This window comes from Halichondria panicea, chromosome 7 (genome assembly GCF_963675165.1).
Source record: "Halichondria panicea chromosome 7, odHalPani1.1, whole genome shotgun sequence".
In the NCBI taxonomy this organism is placed as follows: Eukaryota; Metazoa; Porifera; class Demospongiae; order Suberitida; family Halichondriidae; genus Halichondria; species Halichondria panicea.
Window position 1 is genome coordinate 6,274,418 of NC_087383.1, and position 19,417 is coordinate 6,293,834.

General features: G+C 40.6%; 1 protein-coding gene and 2 long non-coding RNA genes across 10 annotated transcripts; 1 reads left to right on the forward strand and 2 right to left on the reverse strand.

The window, feature by feature from the left end:
* Positions 1–1,271: 1,271 nt before the first annotated feature.
* Positions 1,272–7,489, reverse strand: LOC135338920 (uncharacterized). The gene is made up of 15 exons (XM_064535013.1): positions 7,345–7,489; positions 6,984–7,104; positions 6,491–6,589; positions 6,146–6,248; positions 5,821–5,967; positions 5,617–5,706; positions 5,323–5,485; positions 5,072–5,174; positions 4,287–4,419; positions 3,792–4,040; positions 3,585–3,665; positions 3,312–3,416; positions 2,583–2,730; positions 1,909–2,157; positions 1,272–1,710 (listed from the first exon to the last, which is right to left on the reverse strand). The coding sequence occupies exons 1-9, from the start codon at positions 7,487–7,489 to the stop codon at positions 4,395–4,397; spliced, it is 996 nt and encodes a 331-aa protein (XP_064391083.1). The 3' UTR covers positions 1,272–1,710; positions 1,909–2,157; positions 2,583–2,730; positions 3,312–3,416; positions 3,585–3,665; positions 3,792–4,040; positions 4,287–4,394.
* A 2,350-nt stretch (positions 7,490–9,839) lies between these two features.
* LOC135338538 (uncharacterized) lies at positions 9,840–13,028 on the reverse strand. Of its 4 annotated transcripts, none has more exons than XR_010395534.1 (5): positions 12,658–13,028; positions 12,524–12,564; positions 12,333–12,453; positions 10,119–11,111; positions 9,840–10,060 (listed from the first exon to the last, which is right to left on the reverse strand). It is a non-coding gene; the product is annotated as an uncharacterized LOC135338538 (long non-coding RNA). The 4 variants fall into 4 exon arrangements; XR_010395533.1 differs by lacking the exon at positions 12,524–12,564 and having other exon boundaries at positions 10,119–10,226; positions 10,290–11,111; positions 12,658–13,017; XR_010395532.1 differs by lacking the exon at positions 12,524–12,564 and having other exon boundaries at positions 10,119–10,230; positions 10,290–11,111; positions 12,658–13,016.
* Positions 13,029–16,493: 3,465 nt separating this feature from the next.
* LOC135338550 (uncharacterized) lies at positions 16,494–19,188 on the forward strand. Of its 5 annotated transcripts, none has more exons than XR_010395556.1 (12): positions 16,494–16,655; positions 16,849–16,982; positions 17,166–17,285; positions 17,450–17,564; positions 17,622–17,678; positions 17,739–17,806; positions 17,975–18,023; positions 18,112–18,220; positions 18,318–18,374; positions 18,429–18,519; positions 18,587–18,629; positions 18,823–19,188. It is a non-coding gene; the product is annotated as an uncharacterized LOC135338550 (long non-coding RNA). The 5 variants fall into 5 exon arrangements; XR_010395557.1 differs by having other exon boundaries at positions 16,849–16,953; positions 18,098–18,220; XR_010395555.1 differs by having other exon boundaries at positions 16,849–16,953.
* The last annotated feature ends 229 nt before the right edge of the window (positions 19,189–19,417 follow it).

Genomic DNA, 19,417 nt, shown 5'->3' on the forward strand with positions numbered 1-19,417 from the left:
GAATTATCTTTGTTTTGAGGGCCTGGTATATAAGCCACAAAACACTACCATATAACAATATAGATAACAATATGCATGTACACAGGTCTTTTCTTCTTAGATATTATATACACTGAACTACAGATCCTGGAAGAATCAATTTTCTTCTTTCTTGAGATCCTGGTAAGCCACATAATACAACAATAGATGCATGTAAATAAGTCTTTTCTTCTCAGTGACTTTATATAGATAAGCTAACTTTAATACTAATATAACACTCTAATACTTTTAAGCGAAAGCAAAAACATGGCGAGAGGCATTAGCACAGCGCCAGCTTGAACACTAGTTATATACAGTGGAGCATCAGAACCAAATTCTTGATTAACTGGATGACTTAAATTTGCGTAATTATGGGTTGCTGCTATGATGCAATATTGGGGCAGCTGCATGTTACACTACTATTAGCATAGCTGTGGTAAGCCAGAACCTTCCAAGTCTCCACAACCTCATAAGGATTCACTCGAAGGTCACCTGAAGCCATAGGGACACGGATCACTACAGGTTAGCTATCAAAAATGTGCTTGTATTTTTAAGTGAAAATTGCATTCAATATTAAAATTCAAAGTGAAGATACAACACAACAAACACAATAAAAATTAGTTCTACAGGACAACAATGACTAAGAGGCTTTCGTATACTAGAGAGGAGGTACTGCAGGATCTCCTGGATAGCAGTGATCATGATTCTGAGTCAACAAGCTATCATTGGGAACTGTACAAAGAAGTGCCTCTTATGCACACACACAGAGAAAGCTAAAAGCCAAACAGAATTGAATTGTAACAGGTGCATAGTCATTAGGATCAAATTGACCTAATTTCATAAGGAACATTTCATAAAGGAATTGTAGCCTTGGGAGTGCCTAAACATTAGCATTGAGAACAGATAATAACACTACAAAAAGTGTCTGTTATGCACACACAGAAAGCCAAACAGAATTTAAATTGCAACAGGGAACAAAATAAATAATTTGTGGCCTCTGGGAATTCTAAATACATTATCACTGGGAATACATTGGGAACAAAAAAGCATAAAGAATTGGAGGGTGCCTACTACAGACATTACATTGCAAGTAAAAACAATTATCTCACAGAAGCCTAAAACTACAACCACAAATTGAAGTGACCTTTGGCATGCCTAAAACATGACCCTACAAAAAGGTTATAGTTGCACCATAATAACAATGTCCTATGCCAGTGGCACAACACATGACAATAATAGAGAGAATCTGTACAGACTTCCACAATTGAAGTGACCTTTGGAATGCCTAAAACATGACAATTATAACTTTACACAAGTAAGAGGTAATAATGAGTTGCACACCATTATAATAACACAATGTCCTATAGGCCAGTGGCACAACACAGTACAGACAAGTTATAATTATTGGTTACTACACAACAATTGTAAATTTGCCTAAGCCACACACACACACACACACACACACACACACACACACACACACACACACACACACACACACACACACACACACACACACACACACACACACACACACACACACACACACACACACACACACCTGAAACAGTTCCCCCTGCCCTTGGACTCCCACCCTTCAAGACCATTCTCGAGAGGCCTTCATCCAATCTGTAGGCTCAGCTGTATCCATCTCAAGTTCTCCCTTAGACATATTCCAGCATTTCTTTACCACTGAAATAATGGATAACATAGTAGCCGAGACAAATTGATACGCTAGGCAAATGATGACCCCACTACAACATGATAAATGGACCCCACTCACGACTGCTGAGCTAAAGGCTTACATGGGATTCTGCATTTTCATGGGGATCGTGAAACTCCCATCGATTGAAAATGATTGGAGGAGAGACGTGCAATTCTACTACTCACCAATTGCATCGAAGATCTCACGCGATTGCTTTAGGGACATCCGACGATACCTCCATTTCACGGACAACACCACTCTCCCGACTCCAGGCACCCCAGGTAGCGATCGTTTGGCCAAAGTACGCCCCCTCTTCAATAAGATCAACGAGCGCTGTTCTGCTGCATACAACTTAGGCCGTGAAGTTGCAGTAGACGAGGCAATGATAAAGTTTCAGGGTAGATCTCCACTGAAACAGTACCTCCCAAATAAACCTGTGAAGAGAGGAATCAAGGTTTGGGTCCTAGCAGACATATTTGTGGGGGGTGTGTGGAGTGGGTGGGGTGTAGTGGGGGGGTGTGTGGAGTGGGTGGGGGTGTAGTGTGTGGGGTGTGTGGAGGAGACATGCACACATGAAGCTAAGAGGTCAGCAGGTCCACTGCTCATACCAACAAACACATTGCAGCCACCACACACACTATCACCTACACCAGGGAATAACTATATACAGTGGTGCATCAGAACCATGCATTAACCATTAAACAGATGACAGATTTGTCCATGCATGATATTCCTAGCATCACATACTCACACGTGTGCAAAGTGTCCACGTGGTTGAAACATGTTTGTGTGGCTCACGAACCCTGACCCTACAATTCCACTACTTAATGTACTAACCTATTGTATTGTGTGTACTGACCTAACAGCCTTCCTTTGTGTATCTGTTCCCTCTCTGGCTTAGCAGTCTTGACTGGTGCATGTGGGTAGCTCTCTGGGCCCTAGGACTGTCCATCACTGCAGGAGGGGGGAGCAGTGACTGTTCTCAACTGAACCCTGTACAATGTAAACTATAGCACTATAATCATTAAACACTTGGCATGGGGGTTAAGGTACGTACGGCTTCTATAGAAGAGACTTAGGGTTCATTAGGTGCAACAAAACTACTACCTTAATACCTCGATTTAAAGTGACACTTTTTAATAATTACGGAGCCAGAGGTCGCTTCTTTTGGAGGTTGAATAATTACATCGAAGTCCTGGTGTCGCATATTTAGACGGTTGTATCTATAGTTTGAGGTAATCTACTTGCCTCGATTTCAGGCCGCTTAAAAACACTGATATTCCAGTGGGCTACAATCGAGGCTAGGGAGTGGCTACATTTATACCTCTATTTAGAACGCGACATTACAAAATAATTGTTAACGCAGCTGTCGCTACTTTTAGAGGTCAGAAAATTGCTGAAGCTCCTGGGTGTCGCATATTTGGAGGGTCACCTTAAATCAAGGTCTTACAGTAACTAGATATAGTGTGATGCACTAGCATGTAATAGTGGGTGTGGTCACGGGAGTGGTCAAACATTATGTGGTGTGCGTAAACCACCCCCCCCAAACTTTTAATCCTAGATGAAACCCTGGTCACTATACACATACCTTGAGGCATCGTCACGTGCCATAAAGCCGACACCTGTGCCCTCCTCCTCGTCACTGTGATGCTGTGTGGGAGCCTGCGTCGTCATCATTGTGTCCACAGTCAATCTAGTGGAGGGAGGGTGGAGGGAACATTAATGGTGATATTACCAATTATGATTATGGACGTAGTCACATGAGTAGATTAAACAGACTGTGTGTGTGTATCTAGCTGATAGATTCTAGCAACAGTGAGTTGACAAATTGACACTATGCCCACACGCTCCACACACCCACCTGTTATGTGAGGGGGTGGTCTGGAAGGAGTGGAAGGTCAGGTCGATACTCTGAGTGCTGCTCAGTCCACCATAGTAGCTACTGTAGGATCAAATAATAAAACATTTAACCAGCTATACATTGTTACACACCTCTCAAAGAGAAAGCTTTAAGACTGTGAACACACACACACACCCTACACGCCCACTCACACACACACACACACACCTCTCAGAGAGATAACTCTCAGACTGTGAGTACTGGCTATCAGTACGCTCAGACAAGAGCACTTCCTCGTATTCAATCCTCCTCTCATTGAAGTTGCCATATATAACACCGTCAGATGTAGGCCTCGGTGGTTGTTACTGGGGGGGGGGGTTGTGGACGATACGCCTCCGCACCGCTGTCATGGTTACACTTGACGGCAGTTACCATAGAGACCAGCTTTGTGGGCTTGTTGCCACTGCTATCCTGAGACTGGGGGAAACAAAAGATAAAACTAACAACACCCAACATGCACAGCCGACTACCGTATTACTAGAATGTTTCAAACATACATGTATGCGAACTTTGCGAGGGTTGATCAATTCACAACAATAAGATCACAAAACCTACTAGTAAATACACACGATCCTTGCCAGAACACAATAAGTTAGATTGCAAATTTTTGCTAATTTGGCAGATTCGATGCACAAATATTCTAGTAATACATAGCTGGCATACCTCTGTTTCACAGGAATAGTCCTTTAATTGAGTCTGGTGAGCTGTAGCTCTCTCTGCTCTGAGGCTTATAGTTGGTCAATGAGGTCTTCCACTGGGCCATGGCTTCACTCAGCGGCTCTGAGTCATGTGACACCTGTATAGGGGGGGGGGGTATAATGTCATGTGACAAAACTCTTCTCATTGCTTGGTTGAAGTGTACAGTGAAGCCTGTCTAAAATACTGCCAGCTCCAGAGTCTCCATAGCATGACTGTGTTTGTGGCTGTTACATGTAGTATAGTAGACCACCCTCTATATATAGTCACTGTTGGTCTGCCCAAGGGACACCATCACTATAGAGACAGTCATACGCTTCACTACACAATATAATTGTCCCATTCCCAATCCTCCGAGGCCAGTACTACAGACTACAGAGACAGGTTTCACTATAGTACAGCTAACAATTAATTCAGAATTAGTGCTCACACAAGACCCTCCTCACTACACATACGTACAGGTACATGTCTGTAGCTAATTATATTGTATTTATCAATGTTCAGGAGGATCCCTATATACTTATACCCCATTACTAGAATGTTTTGCGAGCATCAAACATTTGCGAACTTTGCGATGGTTGATCAATTCGCAATAATAAAATCCGCAAAACCTAAATTAATTATTACTAGTAAATACACACGATCCTTGCCACCAGAACGCAATAGTTAGATCGCAAAGGGTCACATTTTCTGCTGATTTGACTCATTCGCAAAATATTCTAGTAATACGGTAGCTATATGCTCACACTCACAGAGGATTGCTGTGTGTTATCCTCGCAGCTGATTGCCCTCTTTGGTTTGAGGACCGGAATGATGCTAGTACTGGCCCACGACAACCTCTTACTGTCCGTCTAACTACAAGGAAGAGGGAACATTATAATTATAACCGTATAGCGGGTATGGTGGAAATGTTTGTATGAACTACCAATTTAAATATTTCGCTATAACAATGTGTGTGTGTGTGTGTGCATGTGTGTGTGCGTGTGCATGTGCTAGTCAGTACCTTTCAGCAATGTTCTTTGCCGGGAGAGCTTGACCGAGGTATATGACCGGTCGTTCTTGTAAGGTCGCTCAATCTCAAGCCTCAGGATGTTTTTGTGTGGCTTCATCATGTTAGAGGGCTTCTCATGTTGTATAGCCTTACGTTGTATGGCTTGGCTGTTGACCTAAGGGGGAATAATCATGGCAAAATTATATTTCAGAAACACTTTTTTTGCATCACGATTTTAGAGCTACTTTATACCTCACACAAAGAATATTTTAAGGTAAAAAATAAAACTTGAAATGGACTACTGACCTTAATGATACAATCTCCGAGTTTCAGTATTAGCAGCCACGTCAGTGACTGTGCATACTGTCGACCAATCAAATTTGAATCCAGATCAGACTGTGTGGGGGCGTAGGTACATATAAATTTAACCACATCAAAGGCTTGTGGTACACGATTATTGACGACATCAAAGGATTTGGATACATGATATTAACCACATCAAAGGCTTACTCTCTTTGCTCGTGACGTAGAGAGAGAATACTCGAGTGTCTCAGTGTTGGCCACTGTCACTTGAGGAGGGGGTGGGTGGGGTACAGAGTTCACTGATTGTACGATACCCATGACGATGGGATACGCACTCTTACGCTGACGGAAGATCTGTGAGGGGACGGGACACATACACTGAAGGAAGGTGGCCAGCACTGCATGTGAGCATGCTCAACGTTAAATTAAGTTTTTAGAAAGGACGTATGTACGTGACTAATACAGATAGCTAAATGAAGCTAGTAATCAAGTTAGTCAAAAAGAAAATTACGCAGTAAAAAACAAAGCTTACAATGCTGAGGGTCCTCTTCGTCTCTTTGACTGCCCTCACTGCCTCTCTGTGGTCGGCATTGTCCAGATTGATGCCGTTCACTGACTCTAGGATGTCTCCAACCCTGTGTATGGGTGAGGTGTGAGTGTGTATGTGAGGTGTGGTGTGGGTGTGTGTGAGGTGTGGGGGTGGTAATTCTGAGAGCTATTGTCATCAATTAGTTTTGACATTGGACAATCTGAACACAAATTACGTGCTCCAAAAAATAGCTACTAAATTGGCCAAATTCTAAAAAAGACGCAAAACTTTTGCTTTTGTTAAAAATGCTCGATTTCGCCATAATTGGAAAGGTCATATCTCACTCACTTTGTTTTATCTTCGGCAGGTCCGCCCTGATTCACCGATGAAGGTTCCAGGATTGGGCAGCTGAGGTTCATCACGCCCACCCACCAAACTGAACCCAGCCTGTGAGGGTGTGTGTATGAATGAGGAGTGTGTGTGTGTGTGTGTGTGTGTGTGTGTGTGTGTGTGTGTGTGCATACGCACATCGTCCCAATTGACCGGCCACTTCTCCCTCTCCAGTATTTTAGAGTGCTCCTCCACCAACAAATAATAGCAACCTAGATAATTATTTCTAAACAAGCGATGCAGTTTCCAGCCATGTAACTAGTATATAAACTTATTTTAATTCTTATACACATTTTTTAAGGAGAAAAATCATGACATGATTAATCTCTCAGATTTATAGGGGGAATCCCCTCCCCTCTCTATGAAACCCTGCCCAATAGTTACACCTAACAGAGACAAAGTCAATTCTCTTTATCAGAGTACATCTAAATCAGCAGAGTTGTGTACCCACCTTTCTTGATGATGACTAGCACACTCAGGTTGCTGTCCACTATGCAGCCTCTCACTGACTTGCGTTTCCTCTCTCCAGTGCGTCTGGGTCTGTAACAACTGTGCCCCTTCTTGAGGAGGAGCTTAACACGGCCATTAGTGAGGACACCTTGCTTCATGGGGAATTAGCCCTGCTTGTCATTGCCACCGCTGATACAAACATACCCCTGTGTGTGTGTGTGTGCGTGTGTGTGTACGATCTTACAGATGCCCAAATAGAGGGAGGTTAGATCATGTGATTGGTCTAATCCCCACTTATCCCTGGTAAGGGGGCATTAGTTTGACAAGTGCATTCATTATGTACTACTGAGATAATTGTTTACCTCTCCACTGTTTTATGAAGTCCACAGGACGATCTTTGAACCTCCTCCTGGTATTAATTTTGCGACAACCATACTTATTTCCCGAGCCTTCGTCCTCCAGCCAGTTGTCATCACTTCGTTCAAAGCGTTTCTTTCCGCTTGTCATTCTTAATTAGTCCATCAAATGGCATTTGAAATGCTGAGCTGGGTATCTGCATGCTCCATAGTGTGTTCCTCAGTACGGCTAGACCAACACCACCTCACTCTTGCCCCGCTATACTCCACCCTCACTGGGTCTTCACGAGTTTCTTCAGTGTTCCATCGATGTCCCGGCCTGATAGTGAGACTTGTCCTCGAGACCACGCCGATTGAAATTGGCAATTATAGTCCAATGTGGGTGAGAAGCACAAGAGGGTTATGATCGTCACACAGATTAACTACTGACAAAACAAGGAAGAAAGCTGTTCCATAGTTTTGATGATCCTTACCATACACACCCACACAGAAAAAATAGTGGATGTCTGGTGAGGAAAAGCGATCGTTTGGCGATCCCTATAGGAGCTTCCGCAAGGCTCGGGAATTGTGGGATACTCCAGTAAATAGCTAGTGGCAGTAGATAATGTGGCAATGAGCATCTCATCTAGTACAAGTGAGTGGTTAGTCATGATCGACAAGGAACTAGTCAGTGGAGCTGGTGTATAGGATCATAGATTGAGTAGTTAACAGGGATTGGAAACGGGATCACGTGCGACAATGACTCCAACGTTGCCTCTTGAAACCATCCGTGTTACGGTTCAGAGTGCAATAGGCAGTGGGCGTTAACCTCCAGCAGCAACTAAAACTCTTCTTCTCCAGAGCCTTCTAAAGTTGGGCTGGACACAACCCAGCCTATAAATCTCTAGTGTTCATCATTTGGAACCACATTAGTTGTGAATTTGTCCAAGTTTGAGTTTCAAGACGACCCTACAACACTTTTGAGAGTTTTTGTATGCTTTTTCTCCCTAGAACAGTTTAAATAATCTTTAACCTAGAAGAAGTATATAGTGTTTCAAAGTATTCCATTATAGTGATTGTAATGCATGAGCCACAATGGTGTTGATTAAAAACATGTGTTGCTGATTTCAAGTATCAACTACGCTAATTAATTAATGTGTTTATTTGTACCTCTATGCAGAGGTGAATAGGTTATAATTTCACAATTTTTAGTTATAGGCCAGGCATAATCATCGTAATGGCTTATTTATATGACCTGAATGCATTCTTGTGAGAAGTTACACCTTGCTCAATTTAGTATGTAAACGTTGAACATGTCAACCGTTTGTGTATGCAGATATGCCTTGAAGACCCAAATTCCAACATCATCAGGCAAATACAAGAAAGAAATAACTTTAGAAAGATTATGGGATCCCTATATAAGTTAAAAAGTCAAAAAAGAGCAAGAAAGTTTTTTCGTAGTTTTTGTTTTTTTTTGTAACTTTTCCATACAAGCTTCATTTCAGTTTATATTTCACAAAAATGTCATAAATATCACAATAATAATGGCCAATAGACAGTTGATATTTCCAAATGGCCAACAGGCATAATAATATATAATTCTGTCTTTATAGAGCCTATAGTGTCTTAGGTGAGATCCAGAGGAGAGTTTTGCTCAATCTGGCTGATGCTACAAGCTCTCCCCTACAGCATGTATGCAGGAACGATCAAATCTGCTGCTCATCAGCCTGTCTACATGCAGGAACGATCAAATTTGCTGCTCATCAGCCTGTCTTCTGTCTTTTTGCTACTGAGCCTTCTTGTATGGCCTCGACATCAGCCCAGTGGCCTTATTTCGAAACCGTAACACGGATATTTTCATCCGGTTCTATTGCGTTTCCAATCCCTCTCCCCTCCTTAATCTATGATAGGATGCATGCTTTTGATGGGTGGCATGCAGTCAACATCTGGTATAGCTAACCGCTTTTTATTACTAATCCAAAGCTTCTGTGATAAATAATTATACTCATGTTTTGCACATGTATACGTTACTTCAATGTACGAGAAGTTGTAGATGATGGAGGAGTACAAGGTGACACTGTGGAGGATGCATGAGGACGACTCATTGGACGGCTTGGAGGGTGTCATACAGGATTGTGAAGTAGAGGGGGAAATAAGGCATGCTTTTAAAAGTAATCATGCTAAAAAAGGTCAATTCTTAGTTCACTACCCTGTTAGTATTGCCAGCTTCACATTCAGTCATACAATCATAGATGATACAGTAATGACGTGACGTGGATGTGAAACGTTTCCGGATTCCAGTATTCTGCTTGAATCTATAATTATCATACCCATGAAGCTTCTTATACAAACTAATATTAATTGTGAGTAATAGTTGACTTGAGCAAGTGTTCCTGTACACCATTATGCCTGCATTCATGTATACACTGTGGAATCTACATTTGCAATGATTGTATATTGTGACGTAGGTATGGTAGAATGCTTCCTGTGGGAGTTGCGCTAATGAACTCTTGATCCAACAATTGTTGTGTTCAAATTTCTTATTAAATTTTCAAAACCACATTAATTATAGCAAATCATTGAGAAATTGAAATTACAAAAGTGTGTTCAGTTTGCAGTGCTCTTGCACACTATAGAGAGATAGTCCTCCCTCCATGCAGTGTGACAGCCAGCACCGTCGCGAGTATGTGGCACTGCATCGCTGGCCCCCCCGTCCATCCGCCCATGGGACCATCTGGGATATCTGCAGCAAATGCATAATACATTAGTCTCAAGCAATGGTTGTTGTATAAACCACCTACCTATTGAGGCTATCCCAGTCCAGTTGATTGGAACATTCTGTTAGTTTCCAGTTGGTTTGAAGGTTATGTTAAATCCAGGTGGTTAGAAATCGACTATAGTTATACGTACTGTCTATATACAGGGACAAAGCATCATGTGTGTATGTAGTACTAGGCACACCCACAGCTCACATGAAGGTGTGGAAAGGTGGGTGTGACCTTGCATTAGAGGCGTGGTCACATGTACATTGTAGGTGTGGCCTGACCACTCCTCCTCCTGATCATTTTTCTTCTTCTTTCATGATTTATAACAACGAAAACGAAAAAAGAAATGAAAATATGAAGGGGCCCCCAATAAATAAAATGAGTTGATGATTGAATTATGACTGATAAGATGTAGTTGAGTATAGTAGCTGTGGGTACAAGGGCAGAGGGTTAGAATACACACACACGATTGTATAGGACAATAATGTTGCAACTCATAATACACACACAACACTATAATTATAGCTATAGGAGCATGTACAGTGGAATCCCTCTATAACAAACACCTTAACCGATTAGCCGCGGTTGACGCAAATTTGCGTCATTAAGGAATAAGCTGTTAGCCGCGGATGACGCATATTTGTGTCAACCGCACATTACTCTACTCTTATTTATTTTGTGGTAAGCTACAACCTTTCTGAGCTCCACATCTTTGCAAGGCTTCTCTCGAAGGTCAACAGAAGCCATACCAAGTCCGATCGCCATAGGTCACCAATCAAAAATTTGCTTAAAATTTCGTGTGAAATTTGTATTTATATAAATTCAATATCAATCTCAAAAGTGAACATACATTATAATAAATACAATTACAATTAATTCTATGGTACAACAATAACAAAGAGGCCTCTGTACACATGGGGATGAGGTATCCTGGGTATCTTGGATAGTAGTGACAGTGAGTTGGACTTCTCAGACCCATAAGATGGTGGTGGTTCCATGGCAGATAGCAGTGACGATTGTTTCACAGACCTGCATGAGGAAGAAAGAGTATTACCAACCAAGCAGATCACCTCTAGAATCAATGGTTCTTACACACAAGTAGCACAGAACCTGACAAACACCAGCCAACAAGCCAGCCATAAAGAATTGAATTTTAAATGTAACCTTTGGGGTGGTGCCTAAAAGATCAAAAGATTATCATGCAATCAATACACACACTAAATTGAATAACATTCAGCCACATAATTATAATTGAATTGCTATAACAGACAGCACACTAAAAATTGGGTAGATACATGTAACACAGCACTAACTCACAAGCCAACAAACCTAAAGAAGTATACTGAGAACAGCCATACACAAAGTACAGTACATCTCATACAAGGGTGACAAAAAAATAATTATGAATCATGCAACCTTAGACATAATTATGTATAGGCTCCCACAAACAAACTTACATGCAATGGCACTCATAGGCACATATAAAGCAATTGTGACCCTACAACAAACTGGGAGTTCATAAAAAGATTCAACTTTGGGCACAGAAGAATTACAATGCATATCACAGGCAAACACACAAGCCAACAAGCCAACTAATGACAAATTATGACCTAATCCTAGCTGGGGAGCATAACACAACCAACAAGCCTATTATGTTGGGAATAAAATGTCCTTACACAAGTAAACAGTACACTCGTAAGCCCAACAAGCTTTTGCTTTCCCCTGAAAAGGTCAGAACATTATTATGCAATCAACCACCATACACGTACACAGTGAGCCTAATGAGTAGTGAGCCTAATTGAGTAGTAGCCTAATTGAATTGTAACCTTGGAAGCAAGCAGAAACTTCACACAAGCCTAGGCATAAGAATTAACTTTTGGCAGCACTGATAATATGTAAATTGTTAGCACATATAAAGTATCATGCCACAGGCACACACAGGGGGCACACACAGCACGGGCGGGCACGCACACACACACACACACACATGCACGCACACACGCGGGCATCAATAGTGAATACACATGCAGCTATTAACAGAATACATTGTGGATGAGACCAACAGATAGCTAAGCATAACACCTTTACATTGCAACACTGCTGAACTGCTGAGTGTACATATATAGGCTTCTGTATTTTAAACTCGGGCTTCAACACACTGCTGGAGCAAGTATACTTTACAAGCTACGTAGGTAAGCGTACAGTATTATCAGCTATATAGCTAATAATCATAATGCACACAAAGCTTACCTCTAAAGTAATCTCTCGCTCTGTCCTTGGCTGGTTGACTCTTCGACTGTTCAGATAGAACTACAAGGTAGCTTGAAGAGAACTGTTACTGTTACTAAGGGGTGCATCTTTCTTTGCCACACTGAAACAAATAAATTGAATATCAAACACTGTACACTACACTCTAAAAACAGGCTCTAAACCTAACTCACGAAGCTACTCTTCCAGTATATTTCACACACTCAGAGGTTATCTAGGTAGGTGGACAAGCATATTACATCAGCTCAAAAGGCTTCTAAAGGCTGAACTAGGAAAATGATGATCGCTATACACACACAGAGCTTACTTGTGAAATGATCCTTTGCTGGGGCCTTGGCTGGTATACTCCTCCATTCAAAACATAGACATCCTGGCAGAGTAGCTATTCTAGACTAGTTTGCAACAAAGTTGCCTGCAGAAAACTGCTACTGCTTCTTAGCTACGCATCTTTCTTTGCTAGGAGCTGATAATGAAAGTAATTTAAAATTAATTAGATTTTGGTTCCGCGGTGGGCGGTACTACGTATGAAATCAAAACCGCGGCTATTCGGTTAATTTGTATGCATGGGGATCAATGGTGGCCTTTGTTGAGAGGTTGTTTTAATTGTAGTACACAAACTGTTATTTGGGACCTGAGTGCCTGGCCGTTATATATATAGCAATTGGCCTTTATTCAGAGGTGGTTGTTAACAGAGGTTCCACTGTAATACATATATAATACAGACACTCACTTTTTCTTAAGGAGGAGGACATTGTATTCCACCAATGCCAGTGATGTCATTGCTTGGTGAAGAGATGCTCCATACAGACTTGACTTAATTCAGTATAATAGCAGTAGATACTCTGTATATAGTGTTGTTTCCTCTAGTATTCTCCAAATTCTGCCAGTGGTCTCCCAGAACATGTATTGTGATAATAACATTGTTAGGGCAGAGGTTAGGACACAGCATGTAATGTAATGCTCATGCAGTAATAATAATGATGCAGCCTTCGAGAAGATTCGTTAGTGTTCGTGGCCGGCCACCTGATTGGCGAGTAGAAGAATCGAGAATCTTGAGAACGGCTTGATTTTGAAAAAATGTAGAGAAATCTCATGTGTCAGCTTTTTATAAGATTTTCCGCGCATGTGTTTACAGATTATTATTATTGCTGGCTAAGCAGTTTTCTGCAGAAAAGAAGGAAGGGCTGGATCGTGTACAATGCAGCAACCACATTGCATAAGCAGTCAGAGACACTTTCTCCGGTCCATGTAGTCACACACATTTTGCTATGACCTTGTATAACCTGTTGTAGGGTTCATTGGACCTTTTTGGTAACTATAAATTCCTTTGTTTCTCTATGAGGCCACTGTTAGTTGCATTTGTTTCAGATGAGAATACTAGCTCGACCCCGATGAGGGAGGGAGGGAGGCCTTCATTACTCATTAATTATCCCATTATTATATTTTGATGACGTTATATCCTGTTTTTTTAACTGACGACAATACATAAAAGGACGGAGTATGAAAAAAAAAATTGTTTATTTTTTTACGCATGCACTGGCTTTTTAGTGCACAATGCAACTTGCAACATGGCACAATCATGGTAAAATAATGCAATGTCAGCCAAAAAAGGACTTTGACCTCAAATAATGGCTAACTTAAATGAGGAGGTGAGCAAAACGAGGAGGGAGGTTGATCTGAAACAAGTATGCATGCAACTAACAGTGGCCTATAATTATAATGAAGTGCATCAGTTGGTTAACCCATGCAGCCATCTACATCTATATAAGTCGAGACCAGGCCGATTTTAATCGGCCTGGTCTCGAGGCTATACTATAAGCCATGCACCATCACAAATACACTGAGGTGCCTTTTCTTACTACTCAACATCCATGCAGGTAATCTAATTCTTCATTATAGTGATAGCTTCCAAGTAACCTGCTTCCAATAATTTCACCGTCAAGCTTTGTTTGGGAACTCGGAGAGATCATCTTTGTCGTGAATTCTTGTCGGATAGATAAATATTTTGGTCACATTTTTGCTTATGTAATTAAATAGCTGGACCAGATTATGGTGCTGTTATAACACTTGCAGAGTGTGCTCTATATAGAACAATCAATAACATGATCTTGGTTTTGACATCTACACTTTATATAATACATCTTCATACAACTTTGTATATGCATGATTGTATAAGCATTCTCAGCACATTCCTAGCTTTTGTCATTGTATAACTATTGAGTATATTAATAGTACAAGCTTTGCAGTTTGTTGAGGAACTTAGATTCTCAAAAATTGTTGAGTGTCCTGAGGTATTTCACATCCGTATCACCTTGTTTGCTTTTATCGGGACCTCATAGGTTATTTTTGGCTTTCTCCATCGAAACTTGACACTGTTATACTAGCTATATAATCTTATTTGTCGAGACAAAAAAAGAGGTATTAATTTTGTATTAGTTTTGTATTGCTTTGCTTTGAATTTCAGGTGCGGCAATAACTTCGATGCAGTATACACTCTAAAAACAGCGGTGTGCACGTCACACCAAATATCTGGCACACCACACAATTTGGTGTGACGTGCACACCTTTAGCATGGTGTGCCAACTTTTAGATGTGCATGGCACACCATGCTGTGAATTAGGTGTGTCATTTGGTGTGGTAACCTGAAAATGGTGTGTCACTTTGGTGTGCTAACAAAACTGGTGTGCACTAACTGACGAATGGTGTGCTGGATTCACACCATTAAAGATGGTGTGTCATAATTGGTGTGCTGAATTCACACCATTAAAGATGGTGTGTCATATATTGGTGTGCTGGATTCACACCTCTTTTGATGGTGTGCTTTCTCTGAAATGGTGTGTCATATCGGTGTGCTGGATCCATCATTAAAAATGGTGTGCTGGATTCAGACCATCTTTTTATGATGTGCTTTTTTAATAATTATAATTGCTATAATTATACAGGTAGATTCTCAAACATAATCATCATACCCAAAATATTGCATTATGACAAACACTATAATTATTGTTTTGTACAAGATAATATATGGAGCTATGAATTGTATATGCTACATCCGAGTTCACCAACAACAATATAGTTTCCAGAACCACTGTAGGGACATAAGATAATTATCATTATGTATGCAGCTACGATGATATAATAAATGTTTTTACGACTATTAAGATGCCAATACATACAGACATCGAGCGACGAAACCACTACATACAGAAACACAAACACATATTCTTGTACACAATCCACAAATACACCCCAGCAACGAAGTCGACTGACCAAGGCCAGTGTAACTACACAACACACCCCAGTGACGAAGTCGACCGGCCAAGGCCAAGGCCAGTGTAACTGACAACAGAGGACACGCTACAGGCACACACACACACCACATAGACGCACACTACAGTGTATTAAACTTATCTTGCAGGTCCATAATTACTTAAATTCAGTTTGAGCACCATAACCTGTAAGATTTGTACAACCAAATTATAAATGTACATTTGTATTCTGTACACATAATTATTGTACGTACTGATCCACAAATACACACACACACCCCAGTGATGAAGTCGACTGACCAAGGCCAGTGTAACTGACAACTGGCGTACACAACACACCCCAGTGACGAAGTCGACCGGCCAAGGCCAGTGTAACTGACAACAGAGAACATGCTACAGGCACACACACACACCACATAGACGCACACTACAGTGTATTAAACTTATCTTGCAGGTCCATAATAATTACTTGAATTCAGTTGAGAACCATAACCTGTAAGATTTGTACAACCAAATTATAAATGTACATTTGTATTCTGTACACATATTGTACGTACTGATCCACAAATACACACATGCACCCCAGTGACGAAGTCGACTGACCAAGGCCAGTGTAACTGACAACTGGTGTACACAACACACCCCAGTGACGAAGTCGACCGGCAAGGCCCGTGTAACTGACAACAGAGGATACGCTACAGACATGCAGACACATTACACACACATTGCGTATATTAAACTTATCTTTTGGTCCATAATAAAATCCATCCATATCCATAGGCGCGCGCTAGAATTGAACATGAGCTTTACCATGTACCACGAGGCAGCACTGGTACCAGTGGGCGGGGCTAGTTGCGCATGCGCATTAAAAATATTTATGTGTGAAACCATGTGTCTTGTACTAGCTGACTGGCTCTAGCTAGCTAGCTAGCTACTGCACTGACTGTACGTACGTCCTGGCTGAATCCTACTATTTTATTTATGGCTCTGCTTACTACCCCAAATAACTATCTGGGACACATACAGACTTTGTGAGGTAAGCTAGTTCCGTTAGAAATTCATAGTGATTCGAATTGATGTCTACCTTCGTGTGGGATCTTCATAAGAATATGATTATTAATAACCCAAATGTTATCTGTTTGTCCCAATTGCAACGTGCCTTTCAGCTCTTGTATACAGGAGTTTCTGTAAATGTGTGTGTTTATACTTCCGGCAATTTACTCTTGTAGGGGAGATCTTCAAGCTTAGCCTGTGCCTGCATTCTATACTGACTGTCGAACTGGTAGGATCCTCAATGGCTAATTGTAACAAGAAAACCCTATAGGACACATTCTGTACGTTGATACAGTTACTGCTCTATACGGTACGGTATAGAGATGGGTGGTGTCGTGTGGATAACACTATCAAGTATAGGTATTTCATGCAACGTGCTTTTTAGTTCTTGTATACAGAATATCGGGAGGTTCTGTAAATTATTGTGTGTGTTTATATAGTTATGTCAGTGTATGTGTGATCCTTCCAGCAATTTACTTGTATACTCTTGTAGGGGGATCTACAGACGTGACACAAGGAACCCTGTGCACTTATAATACATAGCTAACTCGATATACTGACTGGAGGATCCTACTATCTCAATGGCTACCAAGAAACCCTATATATACATTCTGTAAGTTCCTTTACTGTTACAGTGTGGATCTGAGAAGTGTGTTATCTGTTTGTCCCCACCAGCAACTATAAATATTATAATTATATATATAATAGGTTCTGTGTTTATATAATTATGTCATTGTATGTGGATCCTATATACTTGTCAACTCTTGTATTATATAGGGGGGATTTTCAGTCGTGAAACACAAGGAGGAACCCTGTGCATTTGTAGCTGACTGCATTCTACTACTGACTGCTTAACTGGATCCTATCTCAATGGCTACTAAGTTTTAACTTCGTAAGTTATAATAATAATTATAATCCTTTACAGTTTCAGTTAAAATTCATCCAATAGGGATAATGTTGTATTGGATCTAATCTATGCTGCATATAACACTCCATATCAAATCAAGTAAGTATTTATACATTTATCTGTTTGTTTATCTGTTTGTTCACATGTCTTGTATACTAGGAAGGAGATGTATATATTTATACTTTGGTGCGCAAGTGCATAATTATAGACTGCTACAGCTGCTCAATGTAAGTTTTCATTCGTGGATTTGCAAAAATAATATTGCTTGCATATATATATACGTATAGGGGATGTGCGCTTGTGTGTCAATGGATAGTCGGTCATAATTACGATCTATGTATAATTAATCTAAATGCTTGCCTTTTGTCACTCATGTTTTGTTTTTTACAATGCAGGTAACAAAAGCGCCCTAAAAAGATACTGGTTTAGTGAAACAGGACACAAGTACGTTAATATATATGGTGTTGTTGCATTGTATACGTTTTCGTGAATTTGTCGAAGTCAGCTCAGCTTTTTAGTTATGTTATGACAGGAGGTGGTCCAGGCTCCTTAAGACACGGAGGAGTGAAATTGAGGGAACTTACAGCTGTCTGAGGGAGACTCTCAACAAGTACAGCGTCTTCACTGGGAGAAACCCTTTGGTGAGTGGAATTCATATCTCGAATATTAATAATAGTTCATTCATGTGTATAATTATGTGTATAATTATGTCTACATTATTTGGTCCCCTGCATGCAGGACCTAGCGGGTGTGGCTAGGTTGATCTCTCTGTACCTCCTGCTACAGATGATACAGGTTTGTATGTTTGCAATTACAAGTTGTGACTTCATGGTTCATCACCACATGCAGGAAAAGATTTTTAGAAAAAGTGAAGAATGCAATCACTGCTGACTGGTACAGTTTGGCAATACAGCTGGATATCGACTACAAAACTAGAAAGGTAGGAAATCTCATCTAAATGCTTGCATGTATCTTTTGTAACTCATGTTTTGTTTTTTACAACGCAGGTAACAAAAGCGCCCTAAGTTTAGTGAAACAGGACATGCACAAGTACGTTAATATTATGGTGTTGTTGCATTGTATACGTTTTCGTGAATTTATCGAGGTCAGCTCAGCTTTTTATAGTTATGTGTTTTTCAAAGTTGTGATCGTATGTTGGTCGCCATGTTCTGTGGCAAACAATAATATTATTACATAATTTTATAGTCGTACAAAATTAAATGTTTACGTATTTGACATGCAGAATCAAGTACAACTGAACACTCGTAGAGATGAAGTCTTGGTGATGAATAAACACAAAACAATATACCCGTGAAGAAAACAGAAATGAAGTCCTTGTGTTTAAGAAACAGAACAGACTCCTGAAGAAAACAGAAATGATTCAAGTTCTTGTGATGAAGAAACAGAACAGGCAATATACTCCTGAAGAAAACAGAAATGCAAAGTCCTTGTGATGAAGAAATAGCAGAACTGAGAAACAGAACAAACATGTATGACATTATAGAATAGTTTACTTTTATTATTCTTTTTGTACAATTTTGGCCTGTTTTTGGCAGTGTGCAATTCACACCAGTACTGAAATAGCACACTAATTTAGGTGTGACCCTCACACCGTTAATAATCTAGCACACCAATTTAAGTGTGACAGTCACACCAAAACTGGTGTGTGTATTGGGACAAATGTGGCACACCAACGTTTTTAGAGTGTATACTCTTGGTTTGAACACAGTTTAGAGAATCCTTTTACGTCACTGTTTGCTCTTATAATTATATAGACTATAGCTAGTACTCGCGTTCCAGAAGTTTGAGTTGCACTGAGTGCATGCAATATTGTAGTG

Bases quoted from the DNA above. Each gene is read 5' to 3' on its own strand.
- LOC135338920 (XM_064535013.1), bottom strand. From the start codon at position 7,489: ATGACAAGCGGAAAGAAACGCTTTGAACGAAGTGATGACAACTGGCTG. The intron at 6,590-6,983 runs GTGGGTACACAA...ACACCCTCACAG, and splicing joins GCTAGTCATCATCAAGAAAG to GCTGGGTTCAGTTTGGTGGG. The intron at 5,175-5,322 runs GTACTGACTAGC...TCTTCCTTGTAG, and splicing joins GCAAAGAACATTGCTGAAAG to TTAGACGGACAGTAAGAGGT.